The sequence below is a fragment of the Anser anser genome (assembly GCF_964211835.1).
Source record: "Anser anser genome assembly, chromosome: 19".
Taxonomy (NCBI): Eukaryota; Metazoa; Chordata; class Aves; order Anseriformes; family Anatidae; genus Anser; species Anser anser.
Genome location: NC_139740.1, coordinates 11,181,560 through 11,209,322, shown reverse-complemented (window position 1 = coordinate 11,209,322; position 27,763 = coordinate 11,181,560). Strand labels below are relative to the sequence as shown.

General features: G+C 37.1%; 1 protein-coding gene across 1 annotated transcript; it reads right to left on the bottom strand.

Moving 5' to 3' along the window:
- Window positions 1–944: 944 nt before the first annotated feature.
- On the bottom strand, window positions 945–27,414 carry SUZ12 (SUZ12 polycomb repressive complex 2 subunit). Its single transcript, XM_083805373.1, has 16 exons — window positions 26,969–27,414; window positions 24,284–24,330; window positions 24,127–24,191; window positions 19,314–19,382; window positions 16,737–16,786; window positions 13,673–13,758; window positions 12,059–12,290; window positions 11,214–11,316; window positions 10,292–10,397; window positions 9,639–9,816; window positions 6,254–6,345; window positions 5,642–5,785; window positions 4,751–4,908; window positions 4,065–4,263; window positions 3,473–3,552; window positions 945–3,162 (listed from the first exon to the last, which is right to left on the bottom strand). Exons 1-16 carry the CDS (start codon window positions 27,285–27,287, stop codon window positions 2,817–2,819), a joined length of 2,274 nt encoding a protein of 757 aa, XP_083661499.1. The 5' UTR covers window positions 27,288–27,414; the 3' UTR covers window positions 945–2,816.
- Between the last annotated feature and the right edge of the window lie 349 nt (window positions 27,415–27,763).

Here is a 27,763-nt window from a genome sequence, read left to right as displayed (position 1 = left end):
AGTACCATAAAAATCTGCCATGAACACACTGAAGGCTAGATTAGGACTGTGCCAGCTTTAGGGAAAAATGGCATACTGGACAAGTGCAGTAACACTTACTGAATCTGTCATATTCTGTTTTCATTATCTGAATTTCTGAATTACTTTTAACATGGAGAAAGGTATTCAGCATCTGCTATTCAACAGCCACCATTCTGCTGAGCAGTGCAATTCCTTCCTTGCTTCTTTCTGCAGTACTGCAGTATCCATCCTCCATAATACCAGAAGCATTATTTTAAACTGATAGCAATTTAAACTCTGCTCCAAATAAAGTGCATCTCATAAGATGTTTGAAACATTAACCACTTGAAACATTAACCACTTGTACATAAAAAAAGTCACGTTTTGTAACTAAAACATTGAGCAATATTCTTCATTCACATAGTTTTTCCTCAGTTACAGAAATTACAGTTCTAAACAGTAACACACAACTTGTCTCAGGTACTCGCTTCTAACCCCAAGAGAGGGGAATTAAAGTTTTTATAATATAGCCAAAATCTGGTAATTTATGGCAATACCTTACATACAATGAAAAGACTGGATAGATACTTAGCTACTTTTATCCAGCACAGGAAGAACATGAATCTAAAGTTAAACAAGCAGAAGATTAAGTTACACAAGGTGCTCCTAGTGGCCGTTTTACGTACACACAAAATGACTGGACAACCATCATGGCAGATTTTATATTACTTAACTTTATGTACAAAAGCCGATTTCAAATAAAACATTTAATGTAAAAACAATGGTTCATTTAAACAACTGAACTTTTTCGTTGTTTTTGTGTGTTTTTTTTTTTTAAATATCTACTGTACCATTCAATTTCTTTTTAACCAGCTTACACGGTATCTTCAAAATCTCTCACAGGTACATATAGAAAAGGCATCTTTATAAATAGAAAACAAAGGGATTTTTTCAGCTTTTATTATAAATTGACATGACATACAAAGTTTACTGGACAGAAGTAATTTCATTACTGTTTTTTGGGGGGATCACCAACTTTTTGTGCAAACAATGCTAGCCTTCTTTTAAGCATTAAGAGCATAACTGCTTAAGAAATGACATAAGCAATAATTCTAGAACTACATCTCCCCTAAAATAATCTATTTTTTTTTACATATGTGCACAGCTTTAGCAAATTAAAGCCAGAGAGAAATGCTTGATGTACTATCCAGAGGCATAATTAGAGTTTGCTAAAACTCAGAGAGCTGGCAAATTCAAGAAGTTTGTAATGAAAGCTGCAGTTTCCCTCTTTCCTATTTTGTACACAAAATCAGTGACTAAGAACTTAATACTGGATGACAAATCACATCCACACCATTAGTTAAATAGTCTCACAGTTAAACACATCTTAAGGACCATCAAAATCAGTATTTACATTTTATAAATTTCTGAAGACACCATTAGAAAGCTTATATACCCCTTAAACAAATAGGGAACTGCATCTCATGGTGATGGAATGAAATAAAAAATTAAAAATACCTGTATTTACAGCAGCATTGTTCCTTTATAAATAAAGAATATGAAAAATGCAATATTTTAAGGATAATAAAAAATTGAGGTGATGTCACTCAACCACAGTGCTTGCTGGAATAAACCCTTCGGTGCTGATACTGTACCAGTAGTGAAACCACTTTCCATTGGAAAAAATCTGTAAACGTATGCATAAAATGTGTTAACAGCAGTGCAAAACTGCTCAAATATAGTTTAGTCAGCATCTTAGTATCTGTATTGAATACAATACATCACAGAATACTTGCATAAGAAGTGCAACACATTTTCTGGTCCAATTTTACAGTGCATTTTTCCCTCAAGAGTGGCATCTCAAAAGCCAAAGCTAAACCTATGGCCTGGACTTGCAGTCTGTACTCAGGCAAAACAGCAGGCATAAACTTCAAAAGAAGTTAATTGACAGAATGCCTACATACTGACTATAGACTCTCGGCTTTAGCATGGCACACTATGATGCAGAACCCCAGTAAAAAGGGTTTACATCAAGTAGTTTGTGTAGCTGTGTAAATGCGTAATAAAAATATAAAAGGAGCTAATGTTCAAGTTTAAAATGGTACACTGTGTGATCAATACATCAGAATTATCCATGAAAACCAAACTGCTGGTAACCTCAAAAAGCCAAGGTGGTACTTCACTGTGTCTGCAACATGAAAAGCCAAGATCTTTCCAAACAGGCACAAGACAAAGGAAGTGCTAAGTTTGCCAACTTTCAAAATTTTAGTGTAAAATAAATTTGCAATTATGATCAATTGATAAATGATTTCAAATACAAGGATCAAGGTTAAACTTTAAATAGTGAGACGTTATTTTCACAAAAAGCTAACTGGAGAACTTCTAAAAAAGAAAAGCAGAAACTGTATCCCAAACCCCTTTCCCCAATGTTTCACAACTTCATGGTAGGAAAAACAGCCAGATACAGATGCAAAAATCTTAATATAAAAACTGTTTTACATATACTTAAATTATGTAAATTCCATAAAGTTCTTAAGACACTAATTACTAAAATTACAAAAAGATTTTCATATTGCTCTTCATGCTCAAACTCTTATATTGTCATTACATCACCAAAACCGATATACATGTAGTACTTGCATAATTAACTGAATAGAAACCCTGTTAAAACAATATCCTTGTTGAAATCATTTATTTCCATCCAGCAGTGCCTGTTTGGAATCTCTGTATTTTTTGTGTGTGATTTTTTATAGAGCTCATGCACCCTAGAATGTCACTTCAATGCTTGTCCGTTGAATGCAATTTGACTTTTGACTTCAGAGCTTTTGTTTCTTGCTCTGTTTTGTGACACCTGAGATGCTATCCATTTCTGAAATTCTCTCTCTCATATTATTTTCACTATATCCATTTGTTGTCCCACTCTGTTCCTCAGAAGATTCCTCATCTGTTGGGGAGGCTGATTCTCCTTTCTCTAACTTCTGCTGCATCTCTCGGAGCCTGGCAACAGCTTTGTCTATTGACATTATGCTGATGAGGTTAAAGTCATGCATGCTGACCAGATGTAGCATAAAGTTTCGACACAAGTTCTTCTTAATTATTTTTTGTCCGTAATTTTCAACAAACAGCATACAGGCATGATTCATTTGATTGTCAGCAATAAACCTGCCAAATTAGAAATCCATCATTATCCAAGTAGAACATTTTCAAAAGCATAAAGATACACTGATAAACACTGTTGCAGGGTAACTGCACAGACTATTATATAATCTCAACATCTGCATTTTTATTTTCAAAGCCTAAAATAAAAAAGCCCAAGAACTTTTTTTAAAAGCTTAACAGAAAACTTACTACCAAATCATCCGTTAACAATCCCTTCCTAAGCAATGAATTTTAACTGCTTAGTGAACTGTATATAGATTTGGTTGACTGTTCTGCATTAGTTTGTGTCAAAAAAAAGTCTATAGTAACATACCCGTGCTTCATAACATGAAGATTCCATAATTTCATCACTTCTTTCTCTCCTTCGTTAACATCAGAGAATTCTTCAATTTGCTGGAAAGATAAAGGAGTAGAGAAAGGACCAAAAAAAAGAAAACATGACATGAGAGAACTGTATGTCCACTGACAAGCGGTGAAAGAACACCTACAATCAACTTGTGTCACGTATACATCGCAGAAGTAACTACTGTTAAGAAGTTCTGAAACTGCAGTCAGATCAAATAGAGATCTGTGATAAATTATTTTCATATTATATATACAGCACTGTACTCCTGTATCACCAGCATCTCCTCTTTCAAGGAGAAACAGCCACAAACAACGAAGAAAACTTGTTAGGACCCATGTGGACTGAGCCAGCATTGCAACCGAAGACATACTTGAAAATATAAACTTTGAATCCATTAATTTACATCATTAGTGGCAGAGCATCACACCGTTTTCTACTTACTCTCAAAGTAAATACATCATTTTCACAGCGTGTACCCTATTTGTTCCCCAAACAACTCAGCCCATCATTTAAAAACCACAATCCATTGAAAATAGTTTTGTATAAATGGGATAATTACAGTAATGGTTTTCTCCCGTAGCCATTCAGGGTCCTTTTCATCCTCACTGTCTACTTCCATTTCTTGTGGACGGAGAGGTAAACATGTGTCACTGTGGAAATATAACCGATTGTGCCCACTGCTGTATGTTCGCTGCTGTTCTACTTCTCCATCTTCAGATTCAAGGAATTCTGACATACTTGCTTTCGTACGCTTTGGCCTAGCAGAAGGAAAAAAGTAACTGCTTTCAACTACTAAATCAAATATACAAATGCTAGGTATGGTAATTGATTAATACAAATTATTATTTTAGGCTCCAGTTTGCAAAAGTGTTTGGGAGAAAATCACCAGTAATTAAATATATCCCATAAAACAAAAAAAAAAAAAAACAAATCCAACTCACAACCCCTCCCTAAGAAAAAGATACACTCTAATCTTTTGGGTGAGGAAAGTTTTAGGATGAGGCAGTTAACAAAAACAAGTTCTCATTATGACAGATGCCTCAACTTAAAGGATGTAAAAATCACGAGTGAAGGTATCATTCCTCAAAAACCTGTTATTCAGTTAGAAACAGCTGTACTTTAATGCTGGTAACATGTAGCACTGCTTATGCACAGCTATAGATTTACAAGTCCCTGGGTTTCACAAATCTGGTGCACATGCTATCCTACACAAGTATGGACAGACCTTCTTTTCGGCCTCCCTACCTGCATACAAGTATGTGTGTGATAGGAGTTCTTTTGACCGGTCCGTTACGACTGAAGGCAAAACCAGGTTGACGATGGATATCCTGGGGATTCCCTGCATAGGAGCCATCATAACACTCATTGATAGACACATCTATCCTAGCACCCTTTGGATGATACTGAAACAGATAATCGCAAATATATTTAGCAACATACCCAGAGGTTTAAACAAGTAACCTTTTCAATTTCAAATACGTTAAATATCATCCCATCAATAAGCTGACAGAGCTCTAGATTCCTTTTACACCACCCAAATAATTAACTGCTAGAAACAAGAGCTTTACTAAAACTTCCTTGCTCTATGATCTTACTGTTCTGTATGAAAACAGTCAATACAACCAATTCTTAAATTAAGGACAATATTGGCAAAATTCTGCTAACAAGCACCCTAGAAATTAGAACGCTTCTAACTAGCTAAGAAGTAAAGTTTTGGAATAATCTTCTGAGGAGAATAGTGGGTATAGGAAACCACATTATCTTCAAATAAGCATGACAGATTTTTTATTTAAGGTCATACTGGTAGGAATAGGTCCTTATCAGCATAACTAAATATAAATATTAGCTTTAAGTGTTTACTGCCGTCTTAAAACTTCAAGAGACTTCTAACCAGTTGTAGATTACATTGCTTTCTACATCACAAAAAATACATTGATGCAAAAGCAGCACCTGTAGTCAGAATACAACCCACAAATTTGTGCCTCATGTAACGTCAACATTCAAAGGAAGCTGCAGTTAACTTGTAGATAGTCCTACAACTTAACCAGCTAGCAATAAAGTCACTGCAGTCAGTGTATAATCTGTGACAGACTGCACAGTGTCTCACACCACTAAACTACAAAAACACACACTTACAACGTAATTAAAGATAAATCTGCTGTGACAAAGTTTAAGGTGTTTGAGTAAACTATACAGTTTCCGACAGTTCAGCGTGCACCATGGGCAATGCAAGTCATCTCGGGCTTCAGTCTGCTGTCTTGTGTTGTTGTTATAAAGGAACTGGTGCAAAGAAAAGGAAAGTGTTAGCATCAAATGAATTTCACTCGTTAGTCTTCCAACCCCCCCAAACAAGGTTGGACATAATTTCAGGAAATCTCTATTGTAATAGAACGTTCTTGGGAGTGCTAAATGAGCTCACTTTACTGAAACAATGGTATTTCAAGAATTCTCCATGCCCCCTATGGAGACCACCTCTCCCCCTCCAGATGTTTAACAAGAGATGTCCTTTGTATTCTGGACTATGTTGGACATGGCCCCAGGAAGATTAATTTCCTACAATACTTCCTGTAAGAAGAAACATGTGGAATGGCTCTTCCTACATGAATTGGAGACCCCTTAAGATATCCACAAAAGTAGCAAATGAGACAGTTACCCAGCCAAAACCAAAACTTTCGCCAGCTCAGATGTGAACATTATAATTACTTGCAATACATTCTTCTCCACCATCAACACGGATATTTTCCATACCTGGTAAAATATTCGCAACTTTTGTCGAGGCTCATTTAAAACATCTCTCTCTTTTCTTGTTTGAAGGTCTGTTGGCAATGATTCTTTCACAGCTGGAAAAAACACAGGTATAGACAAGCATTTCAGTTTAGAGTGAAGAAGTAAAGACGACATTGTTTCTTATTCAAGTGTGGGAGTTCTGTGACATGTATCCTGCTTCTGAAGGGAATGAGCTACTCTAGGGAACTTTGACACAAGTATGTTGTATCAGCAAAAAGGAAGTCTTGATGCTCAGCTTCCTTCACAAACCTCTATGCAGAAATACCACTTTTGAACATCAAATTTATCTTCAGTTTTGAATTACCCTTAAGAGAACTTAAAAATGGTCAAGTAAAAAGCAACATTTTCTTTTCTTTTCTCCCTTTAAGCAAACAATTCTTTAGCTATAGCTAAAAGCAAGCATGGCTCTTATTTTTTAATAAAAAAGAAATGCAGTTTTCAGACAGATGCATTGCAAACACATGGCTTAAATTCAATTTCAGGAGACAAAGCAGTTTGGAATGAAAGTAACACAAAATATTTAAATAAAGCGTTATAAAACTTTAACCCTCAACTCTTATCCTCAAATACCTACTGAAGTCATTTACATGTGTAATGGCACTGTTCACTTGCTTCAGAGCTTCTTCAATACATTTTAATATCAAGGTTATTTGATTCCATTTGATTAGCAAAAAACATACACTCATACCAAAGCACATTTACGAATCTACCCTCAGGAGAGACCAAATAATGACACCTAGTTGCTTCTGAGTGGTTTAAGAAAGGGCAAAACAAGTCTCTGCTCTACTGACCTAAGGGGATCTTTCAGAAAATGCACTTAGTACATATTTATACCCTTGGGAAAGATGCACAGGATTTACTCTTCTACTATCAGAACCTCTACCTGATAGAAGTTTCTTACTATTTTCACTGCTTTCTTAGTACTATGATATATTCCTGCATTAAGAGGCTGCTGTGCTATTCTGAAAGGTGACACTTTCTGTAACTTTACGAATTTACTGGAATACACAGCTTTTCCAGTTCCAAAAAAAACCTATAGATTCTATCCGTACATTAGCAGTGCAGCATCGCCATGTACCTATTGCTCCTATGTATTGTGTGGTAAACTAGTACAAACCTTCTAGAGTTAGCCAATGTACAGTCATTTCTTTTGCAAGTCTGAGCATAAAACCTGCCTAACAAATTACAATGTAGGCCTCCCAGAAGCTCTAAAATACAGGGAGACATGGTATGAGGAAGCAAAAAGAAAGCAGAACAACTTTGACAGTGAAAGTTCAAGTACTTCCCTCCTTCTGTTGCCTTTCTTCTACTGGAAATTATTTCACATTTGCACGCTGTGCCAGTCATCCACCTTGACTTAAGAAGAAATCAAAGGGTCTGCCATCTCTAGCTCAGGTAAAATATTAAATTCAGAAGACAGGAATCAGCCTTACTTTAAATATTCCTGCACTTTTTACAAAGACAAACGTGTCTATAGGTTGGCTGAAGATGGTGGGAATCATTCTAGCCAGTGGCTTCTGCACAGGTGGGGTGAAATTTTCCTTTCTGTAACTTGTGTATTAATACACAGAAAGTCTCTAAAAGCAGCCTAAGTAACTGCCACTGGTAATAAGCCTCACCAGAGATGAGCTATTGTTGACTCATTGTTTCCTCAACATATACTGCAAGACACAAAAAGCACATTTGGAAATGCAATTTTTTGTTAGCATTTTTTCCCTTGCTATGTGCTACAGCTCCCAAAACTCCCAGGTATACATACATTCAATACAAAGCCAGACCGAAATACTATTTTACCAAATTCTCTAATGCTCAACCTCATAAGAACCCCAAAACTCCAAGCAGCTCTTCACAAACAGTGCCTGGCTACAAGCCCAGAGATTAAGCCTGGAAACAGAGCCACTATGGTCCACACAATTATTTCTGCAGTAAGGAGACATAAAAGACGTACCTAGGCTAGCCCTCACTGCTACCTAGAAATCAAAGGGGAATTTCAGATTAAATACGACCCCAAGATGGGAAACTGCTATTAAAAAGGAAACAATTGTCACTCAAAGGTGTCTTTCCTATCTAGTGTCAGAAAGTATTTTAAAAGTAGCTTTTTAAGCTAAGTTCTGGGACAGCAAGGAAGAAACATGATTTTAGAAACATCAAGAAAAGTAATTATGCAATCGCACAAAACTAATTACTAATTCACATTTAAGACCTCACCACTATATTAAGCTTAATTCTTTGACATAATTATCATCCAAAAAAACATGCTACCCACTGTACATGTACATCGTCAAGTATTTAGTTAAATGGTCTGTGGTATCAATATCCCCAACACAGCAACAATCCCAGTATTTTGCAAGACAAACAACTGTTAGGACAAAAATACTGGGCTTTTTTTTGTGTATCTAAACATTTTAATACCACAATCTGCCACCAAACATTTTACAGCAAGTTTATTTCTGTTAACATTTTTAAATTATGCATGAGCTTAAAAAAAGTGCGCTATTGCACATTCTTTGAAAATTACTAAGGGGCCAACTGTATAAACACTGAGATCTTCAAGGTATAAACCAGCACCGATACTGATCGGCTGAACTTATATGAAGGGAAACATGCCTGGAAGACTTTCCATAAAGAAATACATACCTTTTTCTAACACATACCTATAAAAATATTAAACAAAATTTTACATTTTTTTCTAATAGTGCTTAAAATTTTACATGGAAATCTAGGATAAATATAATTTTTATATTCCAAAGCTTCACAAGACATGCCTCTCATTACTGCAACAATAGAATGAAAAGTTTCTAAATGTTTAAAAAATGCCAGGTCATAAGCTTTCTGAAGCAACCTGAGTTATCTTTATCCACAAATGCAAAATACAAGTGCAATACTTTAGATAGCTTCTGTCACATTTCACAATAACAGCTATGTTCTCCAAGAGCTAAATTTATCTCTTAATGTCCAACAAATTTTAAACTCTTTTCATTACAAAAGATAAGTGAACTTCTAGATGCTATGAATCCAAATATTCATAGAACAGCAAGCAGTCCAAAAGAGCGCAGCAAAGCAGAAAATCATAGGAGTCAGTCATAGATTTCCCGCTGATTTATTTTACACAAGGATTTATGACCATGGTATACAATCACTTATATATTGTCATGACTTTAAAGATCCAGCTATTTTTAGATTTTAAATTTACCTTAAAAATATTACAACATATGGGATACACAAAGCCCATTCATCTTTGCTTTTTCATGTTTATCTGAAGCAGTTCCACCAGTGTGTCAGGAACCCTCAAGTACAGAATTGCTAAGCAGATGACTACTCAGCATCAAAACCAAAGTTTGCTTACCTATAGTCTGAGTAGGTTTAACAGAATTGGGCTTGTTTTCTTGAGGGAGGCTTTCAGAATTTCGTGTTGCAAGAGGCTTAGCTATAGGAGCTGTAGACTTATCATTTGTGTCTCCTGTCCAACGAAGAGTAAACTGAAGTGTAGGTCCCTGAGAAAATGTTTCAAATGGAGGCAACCTCTGGTGGGCAAAAAAAAAGGCAAAAACCCACCAGAATTAGCGTCTTACCATGTACAAAACAATCATAAAAGAAAATTCACAGAATGGGGACAAATGTCATTTTTATCAAATGAATTTGTGTTCTCAACACAAACATATACATTTAGATATACTAAAAAAACTGAAGGAGATGGGACACCCTACATTTAAGATGAAATTCTTCAATCTCATAAGAGCTTTTTGTTATATTCAGGCCTTCCTTACTGAAAGGCTACTGCAGTTACTAACATCTGCTTGTGTAATGATCCAGTGTAGCCAAAGCTTTCCTAAACAAAGAGCTAAATTTAACTTGTTTCCATCCTTCCAGAAGTACTATTGTCTGTTTAAATCTAATCCATTTTCAGGGAAACAGCTACTGCACTTTGAATTGCATTTCACCTTAATCCAGAATCTTTTAAGTGAAGACAAGTCTTTTAGCTACCAAAACAATCCTTACCTTCCCATCAAGTATTGTTTCCCATGTTGCTCTTTTCTTACTAATGGGACACTCTTCCATTTCCTGCATGGCCACTTCATATTCGCCATCCAGTAGTTGCAAGCGCCTGTCAACACGAAGTATGTATTATGGGTAAAGAAGCTCATTTTTATTGTTTGCCTATTAAAATGTAGAATATATATTACAGAAACTAGCTTTCCCTGAAATTAAACACAGACCTTCAGGCAAATTTATTTGGCCACTAAATGTAAATCTTAGGAATACATCATCCCTAACAAAAAAAAGCACCGATAGGAGAAAAAGATTGTTTCTGTTTCCTGACCCCTCAGTATTCTATTCTATACAGTGAGAGATATTGGAAGAGGTGAACTACAGCTTTTTTCCTTCACATGTAAAATATGTTACAGCAGAAGTATCCCAGCAGAACTAAACCAGACACCTTTTGTTTTATTTCTTGACAGCATCTTGCAAAAGCTGCTATAACACCTTCATCGTTTACTCTATTTAGAATACAGTAACAACTTCATAACCAGCACGTCATTCCCGAGAGCAACTTGCCATTACTATGATTTCACTGTAATAATGGAGAACTTCATTAGGTACTAGCAGAAGATATATGACTACATCAGCACAAGGCTGATACTAACTGATGCATATTAATGTGACAACATTCAAGTTCATAAAAGGGAATAATTTACAACTGTCACTCAGTAGTTCTCAGTACAAAATGTGCACTACAAAACCTGTAGAATTCTTTTTTTTTTTTTTTTTTTAAGACAATAAGCCTGGGCTCTTATTGTACCTACTAACTAAAAATGCATCAAAAGACATCCAAGAATGAAATTAAAAAACAGGTTTAGGTTTAGTATTTAAAAAAACGCCAACAATTAGCAGAAGAAATACTCATTTTGGATAATATTACCTGTTTTTATCAAATACAGTCATTTGTGCTACAAATGTCTTTTCTCCATCTTCACGATTTGAAGAGTTTCTTTTTCGTCTAGCTGGAAGCTCCTCATTGACATCTGCAAATATCAAACATTGCATTCAATTATTATATAGGCACAAATTTAAATGATCAAACAGCTTCTATGCCATTGTAAAATATTACTGGCTGCTGATTATGTCAGATGTGTCATATGAACAGCTCAATGCCAATAGAAAGAGCACTTAGCATAACGACAATCATATTTTAGATACGTTCATGTTTATTTATAGTCCAGTCATATTACTGTCAGCATAAACAACTTAGAATTTAGCCTTCCTCCTTCCTCAATTTTAAAATAGTAAGAAAAAAGTTTTCATTCTATATTAGTTTTCAAGGCTGCAACATTTGTAATATAACATATGACACCTTAATAAAATTTTAAAAATACCTTAATAGCAATTTTTAAAAAGGTATTTATTGGCTAGTCATTTAGTTTTGATGAGAGACCATGACCACACCTCCAGGTGAGTCAGTAGTTACCAGCATTGACAGAACCAGTCCCAGAGACCAGTTTCATTATTCACCCCCCCCATCACAGCGTTGCCTAACACCATCACACATTAACAAAAAGTGGTGTTAAATTTTGACAAAAACAGAAACAGTTTCTAGCTACAAACTATATTTCAGCTATATCTTGAAAGGGTGAAAACAAGTAAAGCCAACTCAGTCACTTATCTATTACTGCCTTCTCCAAGTAGGACCTACACCACAGATCAGGACAACTGTATACATGCCTGCAAGATAAACCTCATAAAAGCCTATTTAAAGTTTGAAGTTACCAATGTTTTCATTAGTCTCGCCATTGATCAGTCCATTAAACTCTCTTCTTCCTGGGCGAGTTACTCTGAATAACAATGAGTAAGACTTCACCATATGGCTGTTGCTTGGTTCAAACTCATTACTGGAAACAGCAAGCGACGGGAAGTTGCCTGGTTTTATTTGGCTGAGGTCTGGGTTTAAAGGCACCTGCTTTTTACCTGTAGGAACCTGTCTTATTGGACAACTGACATCCTGCAGGAAAACAAGAGAGCTAAGCTTTAGGTTTTTAGAATACAAAGTAAAGATATTAAGTGTGAAAATTTATATAATTTATGGATTGTACTTGTCCCGTCCTCTTTTTGAAAAGAAGCCTTATAACAGATGTAAATAAAAACAGAATAACAAGTCTAGGTTCTAAAAGTAAAAACAGCTACTTGAAAGTGTCAATAAACCTGGCATTTTATAACCACTTCTGACAGCAGCCATCTTTCTCTAAGTGATTAAATTAACACTGACATGAAGTATTCAGAAAAACTGTAGAACAGCCATTAATGCTAATTTAATTCAGTTTACCTAAAGAAATTAAATGTTTTGGTTACATATATATATTCCAAGGGCTTTCTATCTTCTTCCAATATTACAAAGTGCACTTATGCGCTATCTGGGAGATAAAGAACCACTTACCTGGGATTTACTATATTCAGTATCTCTCAGATAGATCACGGAACACTGTGTAATATTGAAAAAACAAGGCAAGATGGCCTAAGTATGAAATTCACAATAAAACATACTTCAAATAATCATTGGCACCTCCTCCTTTTACCATACTTATCTATACAATATCAAGGAACAAAATTAGCTAGAAAAAACAGTAACTCTTAAAACCATGCCATAACAGTTTAATATTCTTAGGGAAAATAGAGAATTATCACTGCGAATCTTTCCCTTTTTGACTAAAAATGATAGTGTGCATTGCTGCTCCCGTAGCTGTGAGGATAACTTGCAACTAGTGTGAAACTAACATATCTAAAGCAGCAGGTAAATTCAAAGATGCTTTGGGGAAAAAAAAAGATGAAAATTGTTTATGATTCATAGTAGCTAAAATATGCAGTAACTGAGATGATCAGCATAAAAACATGGGTTCAGAAAAAGGAAAGATTTGACAGATGACTGAGGACTTCAAAACAATTACAACTTCTTCCTTTTTATCTCTAAACCCTAAAAAGCCCAGACTATTTTATGATATTGCGATTGCCTGATTTGCTTAAGCCAACAGAATTAACAGTTTAATTATGTGAAACAAAAAATTAAGTGAAAATAGAGGTGGCCGAAATACAGAATGAGTGAATATGACTTACAAGCAAGCTAAATTCAAATAAAATAAAGCGGTATCCCTTTGTAAGAACTTCCAGTTATTTCTCAGGGAGCAGAGGAAAAAAATGTACATGTGCTTCTGAAGAATCCTTTTCAGTCAACAGAAAACAATTTCTAATGATTAGTTCATAAAGACTAAATTAAACTCAACACAAACATTTCACCATTAGCTTGTTGTATAGTAATGTTAAATAGATGTTCCAGAATCAGGTACACATTTTGCTTTAATACATATTAATGGTTTGTCAAATGACTTTTACCTTTCGTTTCTTGTGGCAAACTTTCACAAGCAGTACTTCCAGGGTTACAGAATTTTGTTCATTCTCTGAGTTTTGTGATGGCTTATCTAAACAGAAAAATATTTTAAGTTCTGAAAAAGTAAAAATCTGTTCAATGGTGTAAGTTCATCTGTAATTACTTTTTAGCCATAGCTACTTTCAGGCACAAAGACCTCCAGTCAATTCTAAGTTTTAATTCTCCCCAAATATATGGCAAATTCCCACTTGAGAACATATCCTGCTTAATTACTACTAGTAGATTAAAAACATTAGCATAATTGACCTTTAACATTTAACAGTAAACTTGCTACACCTTTCGCATTATTTACTCTTGGTTTACTTTCTTCCTTAAAATAATTCTACCTTATTTTTCACAAAAACAGAACAACCAACAAAAGAGAGAAAAAAAGACCCCCTCGCCCCCAAACCTGAATTCTAGAACTAGTTACAAAGATGGATTGTGAAGACAACCCACTTGCCAAAGAACAACATACGCTATACATGTGAGTGAGCACATGTTATGGGTAAAACTGAAAGTGAAGCTGTTGTGTAGGTTCATAAAACAGCCCAGAGACACAGCATGACATGAACCAGCCAAAACATTTCCATAGCAGAGGAAAAGGATATCGGTAGATTTAAGAAAAGTCACTAGTTACAGATGGGTGAAATTAGTTCCTATAATTTTTAACTTTACTGCTTATAAACCTAGAATTTGGTTCTTACCAAAACTTAAGCTCCAGATGCTAAAGAAAAAAATAAGAATTATGCGAAGTTAAGCCTATGCCAAATAGCTGTTAAATGATTCTTGAAATAACCCGAAAAAAAACTCGTATAAGACTTGGCATCACAGCCTCTTCACACTAAGTTTCCTAGAACTGGAATCTTCACGATGGCTACGACCTACATCGCTAATGCCAATTAAGAACTGCCTTTTAAAATAAATTTCACTGTCTAGTAAGAGAAATTTTAGTCACGTGAATGGATGTTATTCTGGAAACATGCCCTCATATGGGAAAAAAGATTGAAATATTATATGTATGCTTAAATAGAATTTGTGGAAGAAACTCTGAAAAAACAATCATCCAAAATTGAACAGATCTACACGAAGCTATTTCTGCTTTTTAAAGTGTTACAAATACCATTATGGGCTTACACGCATTTTGAAGTTAAACAGCACAATGGCTTAAGCTTAGCCCTGTCACGAAGGATCTGACAACGAAAAACTTCTTTATGCTCGCTAGGTATAAAGGGCAAAGCTTCAGCATAGCAAAGAGAACTCAACCCACGCATCTTCACTTGCTTTCCTCCTGATGCTACTTTGAAGAAGCTTAACGCGCTTCAATTGAGAGTTTCAGTAAGTCCTCTATAGATACGAGTAGTTTAAAGAAAATCATTTTTTCAATTTTAGATACAAGATATATTAGAAGTCTTTTCTTAGCAAATAAGGCTCAGAAAATAAAAAAGCCATCACATACTCTTCTTTCAAGAGTTTCCAAAATATTTTTCTATCCAGACAAATAAGTATGCTGTGCCAGCTTCATTAATTTAAATATTTTCTATATTTAATATTTACCAAAGTATACATTGTTTATGTTGTGACATTTGTTTACATGGTACAAAGAGACATCACACACTCGCTCTCAAAGTAAACGGAGGTTTTTAGAGCTAACAGTACAGACACAATCTATAAATTTGAAAACAGAAAAATCAAACAAACACCTTCAAAATTCTCTAATAGCCCACCTCTACTATACAGTAAGAAAGGCAAGGCCAGTCAGCAGAAACTATGAGACAACTATCCTATCTACTAGGTTATTTAAATTGCACGTGTGAGGAATTTACTAACACAACTTCAAAATCTGTTCCTTCCAGAACAGCATTTGAATTTAAGATGTATTTATTCTTATCACTTGCTGCCCCAGAAGTCCTCATTTTGTGTGGTTTTCTCAGCTAAAGATCTGAAGACAACATATAAAATGAAATTCATAAGAACAGAAACAAGATGAATAGTATCCACTGAGACCAGCAGTATTCTGAAATTCCAGAAGCAGAACATTACAAGCCAAGATACTTGAACTTGCTCAGAATGACATTACAGTTTACTGAAAACAGTGATTCTGAAATCTAGACGTTAGCAACTTTAACCTCCAAACCTCTGACTTGAACAGATCCAGTTAAGCACAAAATAGTTTGATGGAACATGACAGATTCCAGACTGAAGTGTAGAACCTGCTACAGGAATTGAAGTAGGTTTTACATCCAAGGACTAAGATGTCATACAGAATATTTTTAACTGAAGAAATAGAAACTCTGCTTAATTTTAATGGATGAACAGGTATTTTTTTTTCCGTGAAAGTAAAGAGACAGTGAATTTACCCATGCCTATACAGCATAAAACCTGTAACTTCTGCATTTGTTAAAGGAACAGAACCATTCATTCTGGTCTGGAAAGTCCGATATTCCAATTTTGAGAGGTAATGCCTTACGTGCATAAAAGACACAATAAAATGATTGCAAGTCACCAAGGAATGTTTTCAGTTGTTCTCTTATAATCCCTGGCATTGCCTTTTCCACATTTCTGGGCTCTACCTGATACAATTTGTTCACATACTTCTACATTAAATTCAAAACCTCTGAAGCTGCTAACTATTTGAATTTTTGTTTTTTTTTTTTCTTTTGTTTGTAAAAGATACTTCAAATACTTCAAAGGCATACGTCCATAAAATCACTTTCTTCAGGAACTCTTTCCTCAAGGTCTACTTCAAACTTCAAGTTTGAATGGATGAAGATGAAGTATTCATCAAAATCACTGTTTTGACTAAAACCCTGGAAGGCTTAGCTGTTTAACTTTACAGTTACACTAACACATATTGAAAGAACAATTAAAAGTACTGTAAGTAACAGGACATAGAATAACAAAATTAAAGTCTGCATCCAAGCAGCAGAGAGTGTAACAAACTGTTCACATATTCCTCTCACAGATCTATACTAATTTCAAAGGTGTTACACAAATTAATGGTATAATGAATGAATTTTGCAAACGTACCATTTTTATGGAAGAAACCAGTAAACGTAAGTTGCAAATGAGCAGACAAGCTAAACAGAAAAAAAAGAAAGGATATGTTAGAACAAAGAAATATTTTCTCCTCATAGCAGCCACTCCATTCGCTGATGTTCAGGACAGGCCTAACCACAACAGAGTCCATCCTTCCACCTGCTTTCAAACTATCTGGGAACAGCATGCACTAAGGCACAGCTGTAGACCAGCCTTCTCTCTACAGACTAATTCTCTCTCTATATTCCATGACTGGGGAGGGTGCGGGAAAAGGTAGGGGTCTAAACACTGCTGTAGAAGGGTGCTGTATGTAGACGTGAGATCTTGCCACCACAGGCATGCAGACATTTCCTAAACCTTTGTCAACAACAGAATGAGTTTTGGTAGAAATTGTCTAGAACTTCACCCTGAAGTATTTGGTATCAAAATTTTTGTACAAGTATTTCAAGTTCGGTATGCAGAATCTTCACAGCAGGGAAGATAAAGGTATAACACACGCAAACAAAGTAATAGTTGCATCTATTTGGTTTCATGGCACTGCAGCTTGTAGGCTAAGCTATTCTGCTGATTATAGGCCCATTTATTTCAATTTGTTAGTTAGAGAATACATTTCAACTCAAAGCAAGTATTCACAAAACCAGAATTAAATGGATTTCAAAAACACTCAGTATTTTTAAGGTGCATAGAATTTACAAAATACTGTCTGTCACACTGGAACACCAGATAAGTATCTCCATCAACTTCTCAGAAAGATACCTGACATTCAAAACCTATTTTAAGCACATTCCTGAAAGCACTGAGGTGACAAGTGTCCACGAGCATTTGAAGAATTCTGTCTACACCAATTTGCATCATTCAGCCATGTTATTCCTCCAGACCAATTCCAGATTAAAATATATCTTTATAGTTATGAAAGCACAAAACCAACACACACAAATCTATATTCTGTTTCAACTTGATCCTTATCTTTTAAGGGAGAATATTTGCCTATTAAGCAACCATAATATATGAAGTAAAAGATAATTAAGAAAAATAATATTAGCAAAATCTATAAAATCTCTCGAAACACAGAATTTATAAATTTGTTTCAGACTAAATTCCATCTAGCATGGTTGCCTCTGAGGCAGACTAATTATTTGCAAACACTATGGAAAAAGAATAACTGGTTAAGAAAAAAAACACCACAAAAAACCCTGAATGGGTCTTCACACATTCCAGCAATTTAGGTTAGTCTTTCAACATTTGCTTTTTGTCTTACAATTTCCAGAATGCTTTGTTTCTCATTATCCATTAAGTACATTAAAAAGAAGGGTTTTGGCAAATCTTCTACAATCTTTCTACCTAAAAAGAACACAATGCCATCCTGCAGGATTAAAACGGATCTCGGGCTGAATTGTGTAGATTAGAAGAAAATAATTCTGGAAGTCTTTACAATGGATTGGTTTATTCCCATCATGTATATCTTCACAAAAAGCTTAGGTGCTTAACTGAATCATACATAAAGAATAAAATTTTAAAAAGAAAGAAAAAACTTCATTATCTATCACATTCAAATGTGAACATATTGTATACTATACTACTTCTACGAATAAGCTTTTCAAACTTTTATTTCAGCACTATGAAATGTGTCAAGGAACAGACTATGCAGATTTGCAATTTGTTTTTGCCATTGGCTAGGATAAAAATGAACTGAAATGCATCATTCCCAAGTTTACTGCCTCTGTTGAACTTGGACATTTACCAAATACAACATGGCAAACTCAGCAAGTTCAAATGTCATATATTTTTTTCTTAAGTATCGTAGTAAGACCTGACCAAGTGTAAGCTTTATCCAACATTTAAATAAGTGTTATATAATTAAGATGGCAAAACCAATAGGTAAGTGCAATTACCATTCCACAATTATAATTCATTAAACACTTTCCCCCCTCAATCTGACAATTCCGTATTGAATTAACGCTTGAAATTATCCAACTATTTCTTAAAGACGGAACACTCTTACTCAGCTAGAATCATGCTAAGGCTCAGAAATGTGTGTGGTCAGATCACAAGATAAATCTCTGACTAAGCAATATTTCTCACTAGAAAATCACAAAGGAAAACTGCAAGTCCTACTGCCTTTAATAAAAACATTTTATAACTAGTTTCCCTGATATGGCTTGAAAAGGACAAGGATAAGATCTTTTAAATAATGATAACAGTTTCTGTAACTGTTCCCCCCCCAACTATGAACAAAGGCAGCTACAGGAAAATACCATTACTTTATTATTATTATTATTTTTAATTTCAGCACATACAGATTAGTTACTGATATAATCAACAATATCAAAAAGAAGGTTAAGACAAATACCTCTTTCAGGCTTCTATGCACTTTTAGGAAAGGACACTACAAATACTGGAAAAGTTTATCCCAACAATACTTTACTCCAAGTCTTTTGCTTTTTCTCCAAGTTTTCACCAGAATACCTTGCTTCTAATAATTACTCTATCACCTTCATTTTGTCAATCCAAAAGCCTTTTGATTTAGCATTCCTACATACACACAAACATACATATGCAGAACAGCACCTGTGAGATTCTTGTTCTCCCTTCATTTTCTCTACTTTTGAGAGCATGTCATCTACTTTGAACGTTTTCCTATAAAGAAAAAGGAGAAAGAATAGTTTAATGTAGCCCCTGTTCCCATAATATGTAACAAAAAATTCAGTCAAAACTTTGACTTGATTTTGTACTAAAAACTACCTATATATGCAATTTTAGCCTTCCATTCACAAAGCCCCCATATATATATATAAGTATCTGCAATACAGCTGCTTTTCAAGCAGTATCAAAATAATGAAAATAATTAGAGACCTTCCAGAAGCGATGTTACTGCTCATAAGAAGTGCCATTTAACAGGATATTACAGCCTTTCTATGAACATGTCTAACGGCATTTCAACTTAGCTCAAAGAAAATCTTCCTGCTTTAGCAACACTCACGACACCTAGAAACATTCAAGTTAATTCTCCAGTCATCACTACTTTAATCTTGATCAAATAACGAAAACATTATCTGAAAAAACAGTTGAAAGCCTAATGATCAAAGACATTTTTTCTCCACAAATTTGCATTAGATGGACACAATAGAAAGAATGAATTTTTAAAATATTCCTAGAAATCATTCATAAGAAACAGAGAAAACAAACATGACAACAATGTCAGAATAACTACTTCATAAATATTTTCTCTGACAATATCAGTTTGTTCATGCTCCTGTGTTCAGCTGCTTTTACTATATATATATCTATCATATATATATATTATATATGTATATAATTTAATATTATTGCTAAATGAAGTTCACTCATGAACAGAAATTATTCAACACTTTCTGGACTAGTCTTCCAATTTTTCTTTAAAGGAAAACTAACGTTTGGACTTAAAGGCAAACAAAATTGCACAGATGAGTAATGGTGCAAAACCAGCGAGGGTATCGTTCTTTTCATCTTTTTATCTCATTTCTCTAAGGTATAAGAAAATCTGTTGTCAAATACATGATTTTTTTATTAAAATGTCGGGGGGTGACCTCTATGGGGAAGCAGGAGGCATTGTTTACATTCTGACTGAACAAACTGAGATCATACATTGTCTACATTCAGCATTTAGTACCTCTGAATGATTTAGTTACACGTGGCTAAATAGTAACACTGGACAAGAAACACAAGTACATGTTTGCAGTCAGATAAGAAAAATAATTCTGTGTAGTAAACAATCATTGATTCAAAGCTCTACTCTGCCTCAGGTTCGGGCAGACAACAGATTCAAGAAGTGACTCAACCACACTGAAGTGTGGGATTATTAATATGAATCTTGCAATGCTCAGTTTTAGATACGTTAAGAACAGAGGAGTTGAAAGTTTCAGATTCTAAGGGAAAAATGTCCACGCACACACTGCACGAGCTCAAAATCAGCCAGCAGTCTGCAGAACAGCAAGCAGGCACACTGATCTTTAGAGGGCTTTCTTCAGAGTAAAGGCTTTCCTCAAAGCAGCTCTAGAGCAAAGTTAAGTCGTGGCCAGAACAGGAGCCAGAAACCAACTAACATTTCAAGAAAGGGGGAGCTTCACAACCTTTCCTAAGGTATACCGCTGTCTAACACAGCTTGCATTTAAACTTTCTGGTTCATTAATACTCACAAACAACAATTACACAGCTTTTCCAAATGTCAAACTCAGGTTAGTCAAAAGGAGAAAAAATGTCCTCAAAATCTTTCAGAAAAACTAAAAATAGCAACAACAACAAAAACTTCAAAGGTAACAAATTTGATTTAGTGAACTTGTATGAACACAAGGAAGTACTGACATTCCTTTAAGCCAGAGAACTGATTTTATGTTACTGCGCTCCTTATTCATGCACAAGGGACAAAATTGAGTTTATAATAGTCCTTAACACCCAGGATTTTTAGGACAGCATTTACTTGGGCTACAAGTATGTGCATCTTGCACATTCCTTTCTCCACCCACTCTTATTCCAGAGCAGCACAGTAATAATTAACAAAGTATTAAAAGTCACATCATAGTAGCATGCCATTACTCTGCCAATAAATAAAAAAATATTCCTTTATCCAAACACTCTAAGGGAAGCAATTTTTATTAATACAGTATCTTCCTTCCAACTACATCATTTGATCCAGTAAGATAGTGACACCTAAAGACAGACCCACAGGCTGAAAATCCATTTCAATTTTCCATAAAGTATCATTTTACCAAAGCAAAACCCTCAAACAACTGTTGCCTTTAATGAAACAAAACACAGTGAAGATTTACGGCACAAGTTGACACCTGCTCATTAACTTATTCCCTATACTTTAAGCATCCTGGTCATTATCAACACTTTCTCAGTCTTAAACATGTAAACCAACATCAGTGGATCATTTCTTGGTAAAAATGCAATTTTACTCCCCTACCTCCAAGTGATAAATTTGTCTGGCATTTTTCTCAGACTGCTGTAGGGCTAGCGATAAAAGATGTGGAGCCATAATTACTACGGTAATAGTTAAATTGTATACATCTTGAGGATAATTTGTGTAGTTTACATATGATATTGTTTATCAAAATGGCCATCAAAACAATGATTGGGAATTTAAAAGCCACAAAATTACTACGTCTTAGAGGGAAAATAAATACTTCTGCATATTTTGTAAAGGTCAACGTAAGCAGACTAAGAATTACACAGCTCTAAAAGATAATTCTTTGCAGAGAGAACTCTACCAGAATTTTAGCTATACCAAAGGTAGGTATGTAAAGCTTTCCAAATACAAGCCTCAATAAGATCTTCCGCTCTAGTCTGGTTATTTTTTCCTCTGTTAAAGCCTCTTGTTGAGCAACATGTCACGATCCTATACATTAACTATTTCTGCTGAATGAGGAACGGCAGCTAAGGCCTTGTGCACATTTGGAAGCATTTGCCAGCATGTCTGCAAACAACCTCCTGGGGAGGTTTAGTTCAAGTCCCTCAGTCAATGCCCTAACTACAGGGGAACAGTTTGAACTACCTTTAAGCTACAACTTCTGCTGTTTTAACTCGGCAGAGAGAGACCACAGCACTGACAGGCAGGGGGCAGCCAGAGGAGAACGCACTCCGTAGCAACTGTTTTGTCTTTTTCCCTCCTCAACTGTGCTGACTTACTTCTGTTGCAGCATTACTGTGTTTTAAGAAAGAAAACATACTCAAGTGTTTGACTACTTCTTCCAAGACCTAATTAGCAGACTGATTTCAATAAGCCAGTATTTTCAGAAAACTAGTGAGTGAAATCGCTATTAATTTGTCTGTTATGGATGAAAACACCAACCAACCAAAATCACAGTTCTAAAACAGAGTATTATGGGCAGCAATAAAAATCAGTAGATTTCAAAGAGAAACTAGGCATTACTTGTGCAGCTGAATTTGAACCGGAATTTGGAACAGTGGACAACACAATGTACATGCAAAGTACCACTTCTTGTTTCCCAGCAACTACAGCAGACATTCAAAGAAACAGAATAAGATTCAGGTAAAAGAACGTATGCATTTCAATCAACTATAAATTACAATCAGTAGTAAGCAAGAACAATTTCCTGTTGCACAATTCTGGTGTAAAGCAAACAAACAATAAAAACACCTGAACGTTATTTCTTAAAATTTGGTTCTAGCCTATTTTAAAATAAGCAAACAATTCCCTTTGGTAACTTCTGTAAGAAAAATCAAGCAGCAACTTCAAGTTAAAAAAAAAAGATCTGATCAAAGGACAGGATGAACTCAAGAAGTATACATCCTGAAGTACTTTAAGTTATATGCTATTAATTTTAAGAAGATAGCAAAGGCATTAAACAATATCTAAGAGATCTGAGAATGCTAAATATATCCTGTTTTAATTAAAATTTGCAAATTCTCTTGATAGATCATTCAAAAGTTACCTTCTTAAGATACAAATACAGTTTAAATTAGAATTGTCTGCAAAAACCAGATTGTTGCTATTCCTAAGCATTCATGATTAACTATTTTAGTCCCATAGTAACTGTTCACAAGCAGTAAGACCGGAAGTGTTAAAACATTTTCATTGTTCACGCTACAAGAAATCCAAAGTATTAAAAAAATGAGTTTCAGTGAGGGGGTAAAACTTAAAGGACTTTACAGTTCTAGTAATAAATAATGTACAACTGCGACATGCACATTCCGAGATGCAATATTTATGTATTTTAAAAGTAACTGACATGCAGCTGTAGCACCTCATATGATAGAAACAACTATTTTGCAATGTCAAAACTGAAGCCCATTTCTCAGATACATCCAGCTCAAAGCAACCTTTTTAAAGCCTCTGCTGGATTTTTTTTCGTAAAATGTTATAAACCAAACTCAATCATTTTTCAGTTAATATAATTACAGAAAAGAGTACTGGTTCTCTCTAAGACTAATTAGCAAAACCAAAATAGAAGTATTTGTTGTTTGTTGTTTTTTTTTCTAAATAAGTGGTTAAACTAACATGTTTCTTATACTTATGATCAAGCACCACCGATTTCATAAGCCCAGAAGTTATAAAGTTTTGTTTGTTTTTAAGAAGCTCTTCCCCAAAACACAAAACAAATATGGAGAATTAGGTTAGGATTCTGCAGACAGTTTTCCATATTTGAATACTCCCAACACCAAAACAAGTCACAAGCGTAAAGTCACACACACTTAACATTCCAGAAAAGTTTCTAGGTCTCAGAAATCAACTGTAAAGTAACGTATGCCTTTAAGTTCTTGAAAAAGAAACAGCAATGTTTTACACACTATCTGAAAAGAAGACATCACCCTCCACTATTTATTTAATCCTAAAATGTTAATTAAGTAGCAGAAGATAGTTTTCAAAAAATTATTTTACCTTCTGATATTTGTTCGGGAGTTTCTGTGGGACATGTAAGTGAGAGTTCTGTGCAAAAATATTGGCTGCAGGAAAAAAATATGAAAAAGGTTAACATGCTTTAATTAAGTTTCCTACAAATGCAAAGTAAAGAAGTGATAAAAGACCAATTACTCACTGCTATGAGATTCCGGGTACGTAGAAACCTGTATATCTGTGTTGGTTCTAAGAGAAAGAAACACGTGTTATCCAACTTGCTTTGAACTTCTAGAACAGCCTTACGTGATGCAGTAGTATCAACCTTAACACGTTGGTTGGTTGGTTGTTTTAAACAACTGTCACAAAAGTCAGTTTAAGTGAAGCATCGTGATGTCTAAATAACCCCGAGTTAACAAGTCAAAGGTTATTCCATCTGTTGTACAACACAAAGCAATTTCTTGTTTAAGGTAGCGTACACTGGTAGTGACAACCCTGACAACTATGCTCGTTTTTCACAAAATATGCTTCTTACAGGCTTTGCATTAGAGAAAGGCAGAAAAAATACCTCAACACATTAAAATTTATTGTTGAATGGGTAAATTTTCTTCACCAAGTTAATGAACGTGTCCAGTACAACACCAAAATAGCACACTATATTTACAGAGTCAGACAATTTGGGATTCGATTGTTTCATCTTTCTGGAAAGTATCAAGGTCACTCGCACAAGGTACCAAAACAAAAATAGGCAGTGACAGTTGACTACGACACAGTACAGATCATTTAAGCTAGAAAATTCATTTCCAAAATCTTTTATACAATTAGGACCAGAAAAATGTTGATTCTGCTACAGCAACTACTGTTTCAAAGTGCAAACTGATGGAAGATAATAGAGCTCTGCTCGATACTGACATGAAAGGGCAGCATCACTCAAAATAGGTGTAATAACCAAAGTTCAAAAGAGCGAGACATGCAGAAAAGGGGACCTTCAGTTAAGTTTTAACCAATTAAGATAAATCAGGACAAAAAAAGTTTTTGTCTGGATCAGGTTATTTCTTAAAACAAAAATACAACCTAAACTGAAAAATACCACTTTTCAGCCACCTTAATTAGGTAATACCAGCAAGAAACGTGGAAATGACTTGACAGAACAAACGGAAAGCAAGAGATAGGGAGAACGCCTAGATTCCCACGCTGAGGCTACTAGCACTGCCTCAGCTTTCCATATGAAGAAACTAAACAGCTATTTATTTCTTAAGAAATATAATGTTTTATTTGTGTATTATGGCAAGGGATTTATTTTAAATAGCTGAAAACCTTATTCTGGTTTATGGAATCTTGTGCTTAGAGGTGAAAAAGGACAGCGTTACATATTCTTCACCCATTTTTAAAGATGTGATTCTAGTGTAGAAATAAGACTATGAACGTAAAACCCCAAATAATTTATTATTAGAAAGGTGCGTAGTTATTAAAGAGAAGTCTTAAAACAATCCCAGTATTTACTTTCAGAAGCCTCATGAATACCACTAAAATTCTGCTTAATGCAAATAAAGAACTGCCATCCTAATGAATTGGTACTAATGTGACTTGAAGAATACAGATAAGAAATTAAGAAATGTGCACTTTAACAGAAAGTGAAAATACGTAGTCACGACTTTTAAAGAAAGAACTCAATTTTTTAGTCTCCAAAAATCTGTGATATAGTTTAGAAAGGTATGAAAACATCAAGTTACATGACGTAATATGTAATTTACAGACAGTGCGCTGCTGTTTCAACTTTAACTTCCCCAAGCAGAAAAATTCTGTGACACTTTTCGACCTGCAAACGGACATATGTTTCAGAAGTCCATACCACTCAGCAAAAGCTGAAAATAAGTCTTTATCTTTCTCTGGCATATGACCTCGAGAAGGGACAAAAATATTCGTGAAGAATGCGATTCAATACTATGCGTGTTAGGGTTTCTTAACCCAATATTTACTTACTGCAGGTTTTCCACAATATTCACACCACAGTTAACACGCCGTGACACATTCGAGCTGTAACGTATTCCCGATCCCTACCTGCCCCCTTCTTTCGCTCCCCTTTTCTGACAGACCGGGACATGGGAAGGGAAATTTTCCCCCTGACCTCTGATACTGAACACTGAGCAAACATCTTAAAACTCCCGTTTGCAACTTGCCCTGTTTGCAGTACGCTATTATCGATCCCGTAGCTTCGTTAACAAGGCTCAGGTTCAAAGGACCTGACATTACGAGGGATTTGAGGCGACACCAAAAGCTCCAACTCTTTATCAAGCACTGTCACCGCCTGTAGCGGGGAGGCACGAGCAGTGACAGCAGCAGTCCCAGGACCACCCCGTGCACTCAGTAGGGCACTACCGATTTTCCTCCGAGCCCTGGCAAGGACATCCCTCGGAGTGAGTCCACAGCTAAGCCGTGCTCGTGCATCAGCGCTCCGCGAGTGACTCCGCCGCGCACCCGGGGGCTCTCCGCTCCTCTCCCGGGCTGCCACGGGGCGACGCGCGGCTCGCCGAGCTCCCTTTCCATCCCGCAGCCCCAACCGGGGGCCGGTGGGGACCAGACAAAGAAAACCCCCGGACGGGGAGCTCCGGCTCGCCCCCTGCCCCCCGTCCCGGGGTGTGTGTGTGGGGGGGTGGGGGGCCAGCTCCCTTCTCCCAGCGCCCCGCGGGCAGGCAACCGACCGCCCCGAGAGCCCCGCAGCCCGCCGGGGACCGGGACCGAGGCGGGCAGCCGGGAGCTGAGGCCCCGCCGCCCCCCGGCCTCCCCCCGCTCCCCACAGCCTCCCCCTTCCCCCCCCCCGCCTCCTCCTCCCGCCCTTTCCGCGGCGGCCCCGTCGCCCCCCCCCCCGGTCCCCGCCGCTCCTCACTCTCGAAGGCCTGCAGAAAGAGCTCGTGGTCGGCCTGGATCTGCTCCATCTTCGGCTTCTTCACGGGGGGCAGCGCCGCCGCCGCCGCTGCCGCCGCCGAGGAGGCCGAGGAGCCGCCCGAGTAACCGCTTCCTCCGCCGCCGCCGCCGCCGCCCGCCGCACCCCCGGATTTCCCGGCCGGAGCCGCCGCCGCGGCGGAGCCCACGAAGCCCCCGCTGCCTCCGCCGCCTCCTCCTCCTCCTCCGCCTCCTCCTCCGGCGGCGCCGCCGGCGGAGCCCGAGCTGGGCCCCGCGCCTCCGCCGTGCTTCTGAGGAGCCATGGGCCTGGCCCCCAGGAGCGCCCCGGGGGGACGGGGAGCGAGCGGGCCCCGGGGACGGGGGGGCGGCCGGGGGCGGGGGGCGAGGCGGGGGGAGGGGAAGCGCCGAGCCCCAACTCCTCCAAGTCGCCGCCGCTCCGCTCCTCCTCAGCGCCGCGACCAGCCGAACCCGACGGCCCGCAACGCGCCCGCCCCCGCCCTCCTCCCATTGGCTCCGAAGGTGGCGCCGCACCGCCCCATTGGCCGGCGCCGGGCCCGCCCCCGCGTGACGCACGGATGGTTCTGGAAGAGTTTGGTTGGTCGGTGCGCTCCGCCGCTTGGCGCTTCTCCCCTCCCCCTCCTTTGAACTGAATTCGCGGGAAAGGGCCGCTCGCCCTCCCGGCGCGGGGCATGCTGGGTAGAGCGGGGCCGCCTCCGCCTCGCGCGCGGGGCCCGCCCCTCCGAGCCCCTCCGAACCCTGCCGAACCTCTCCGAGCCCC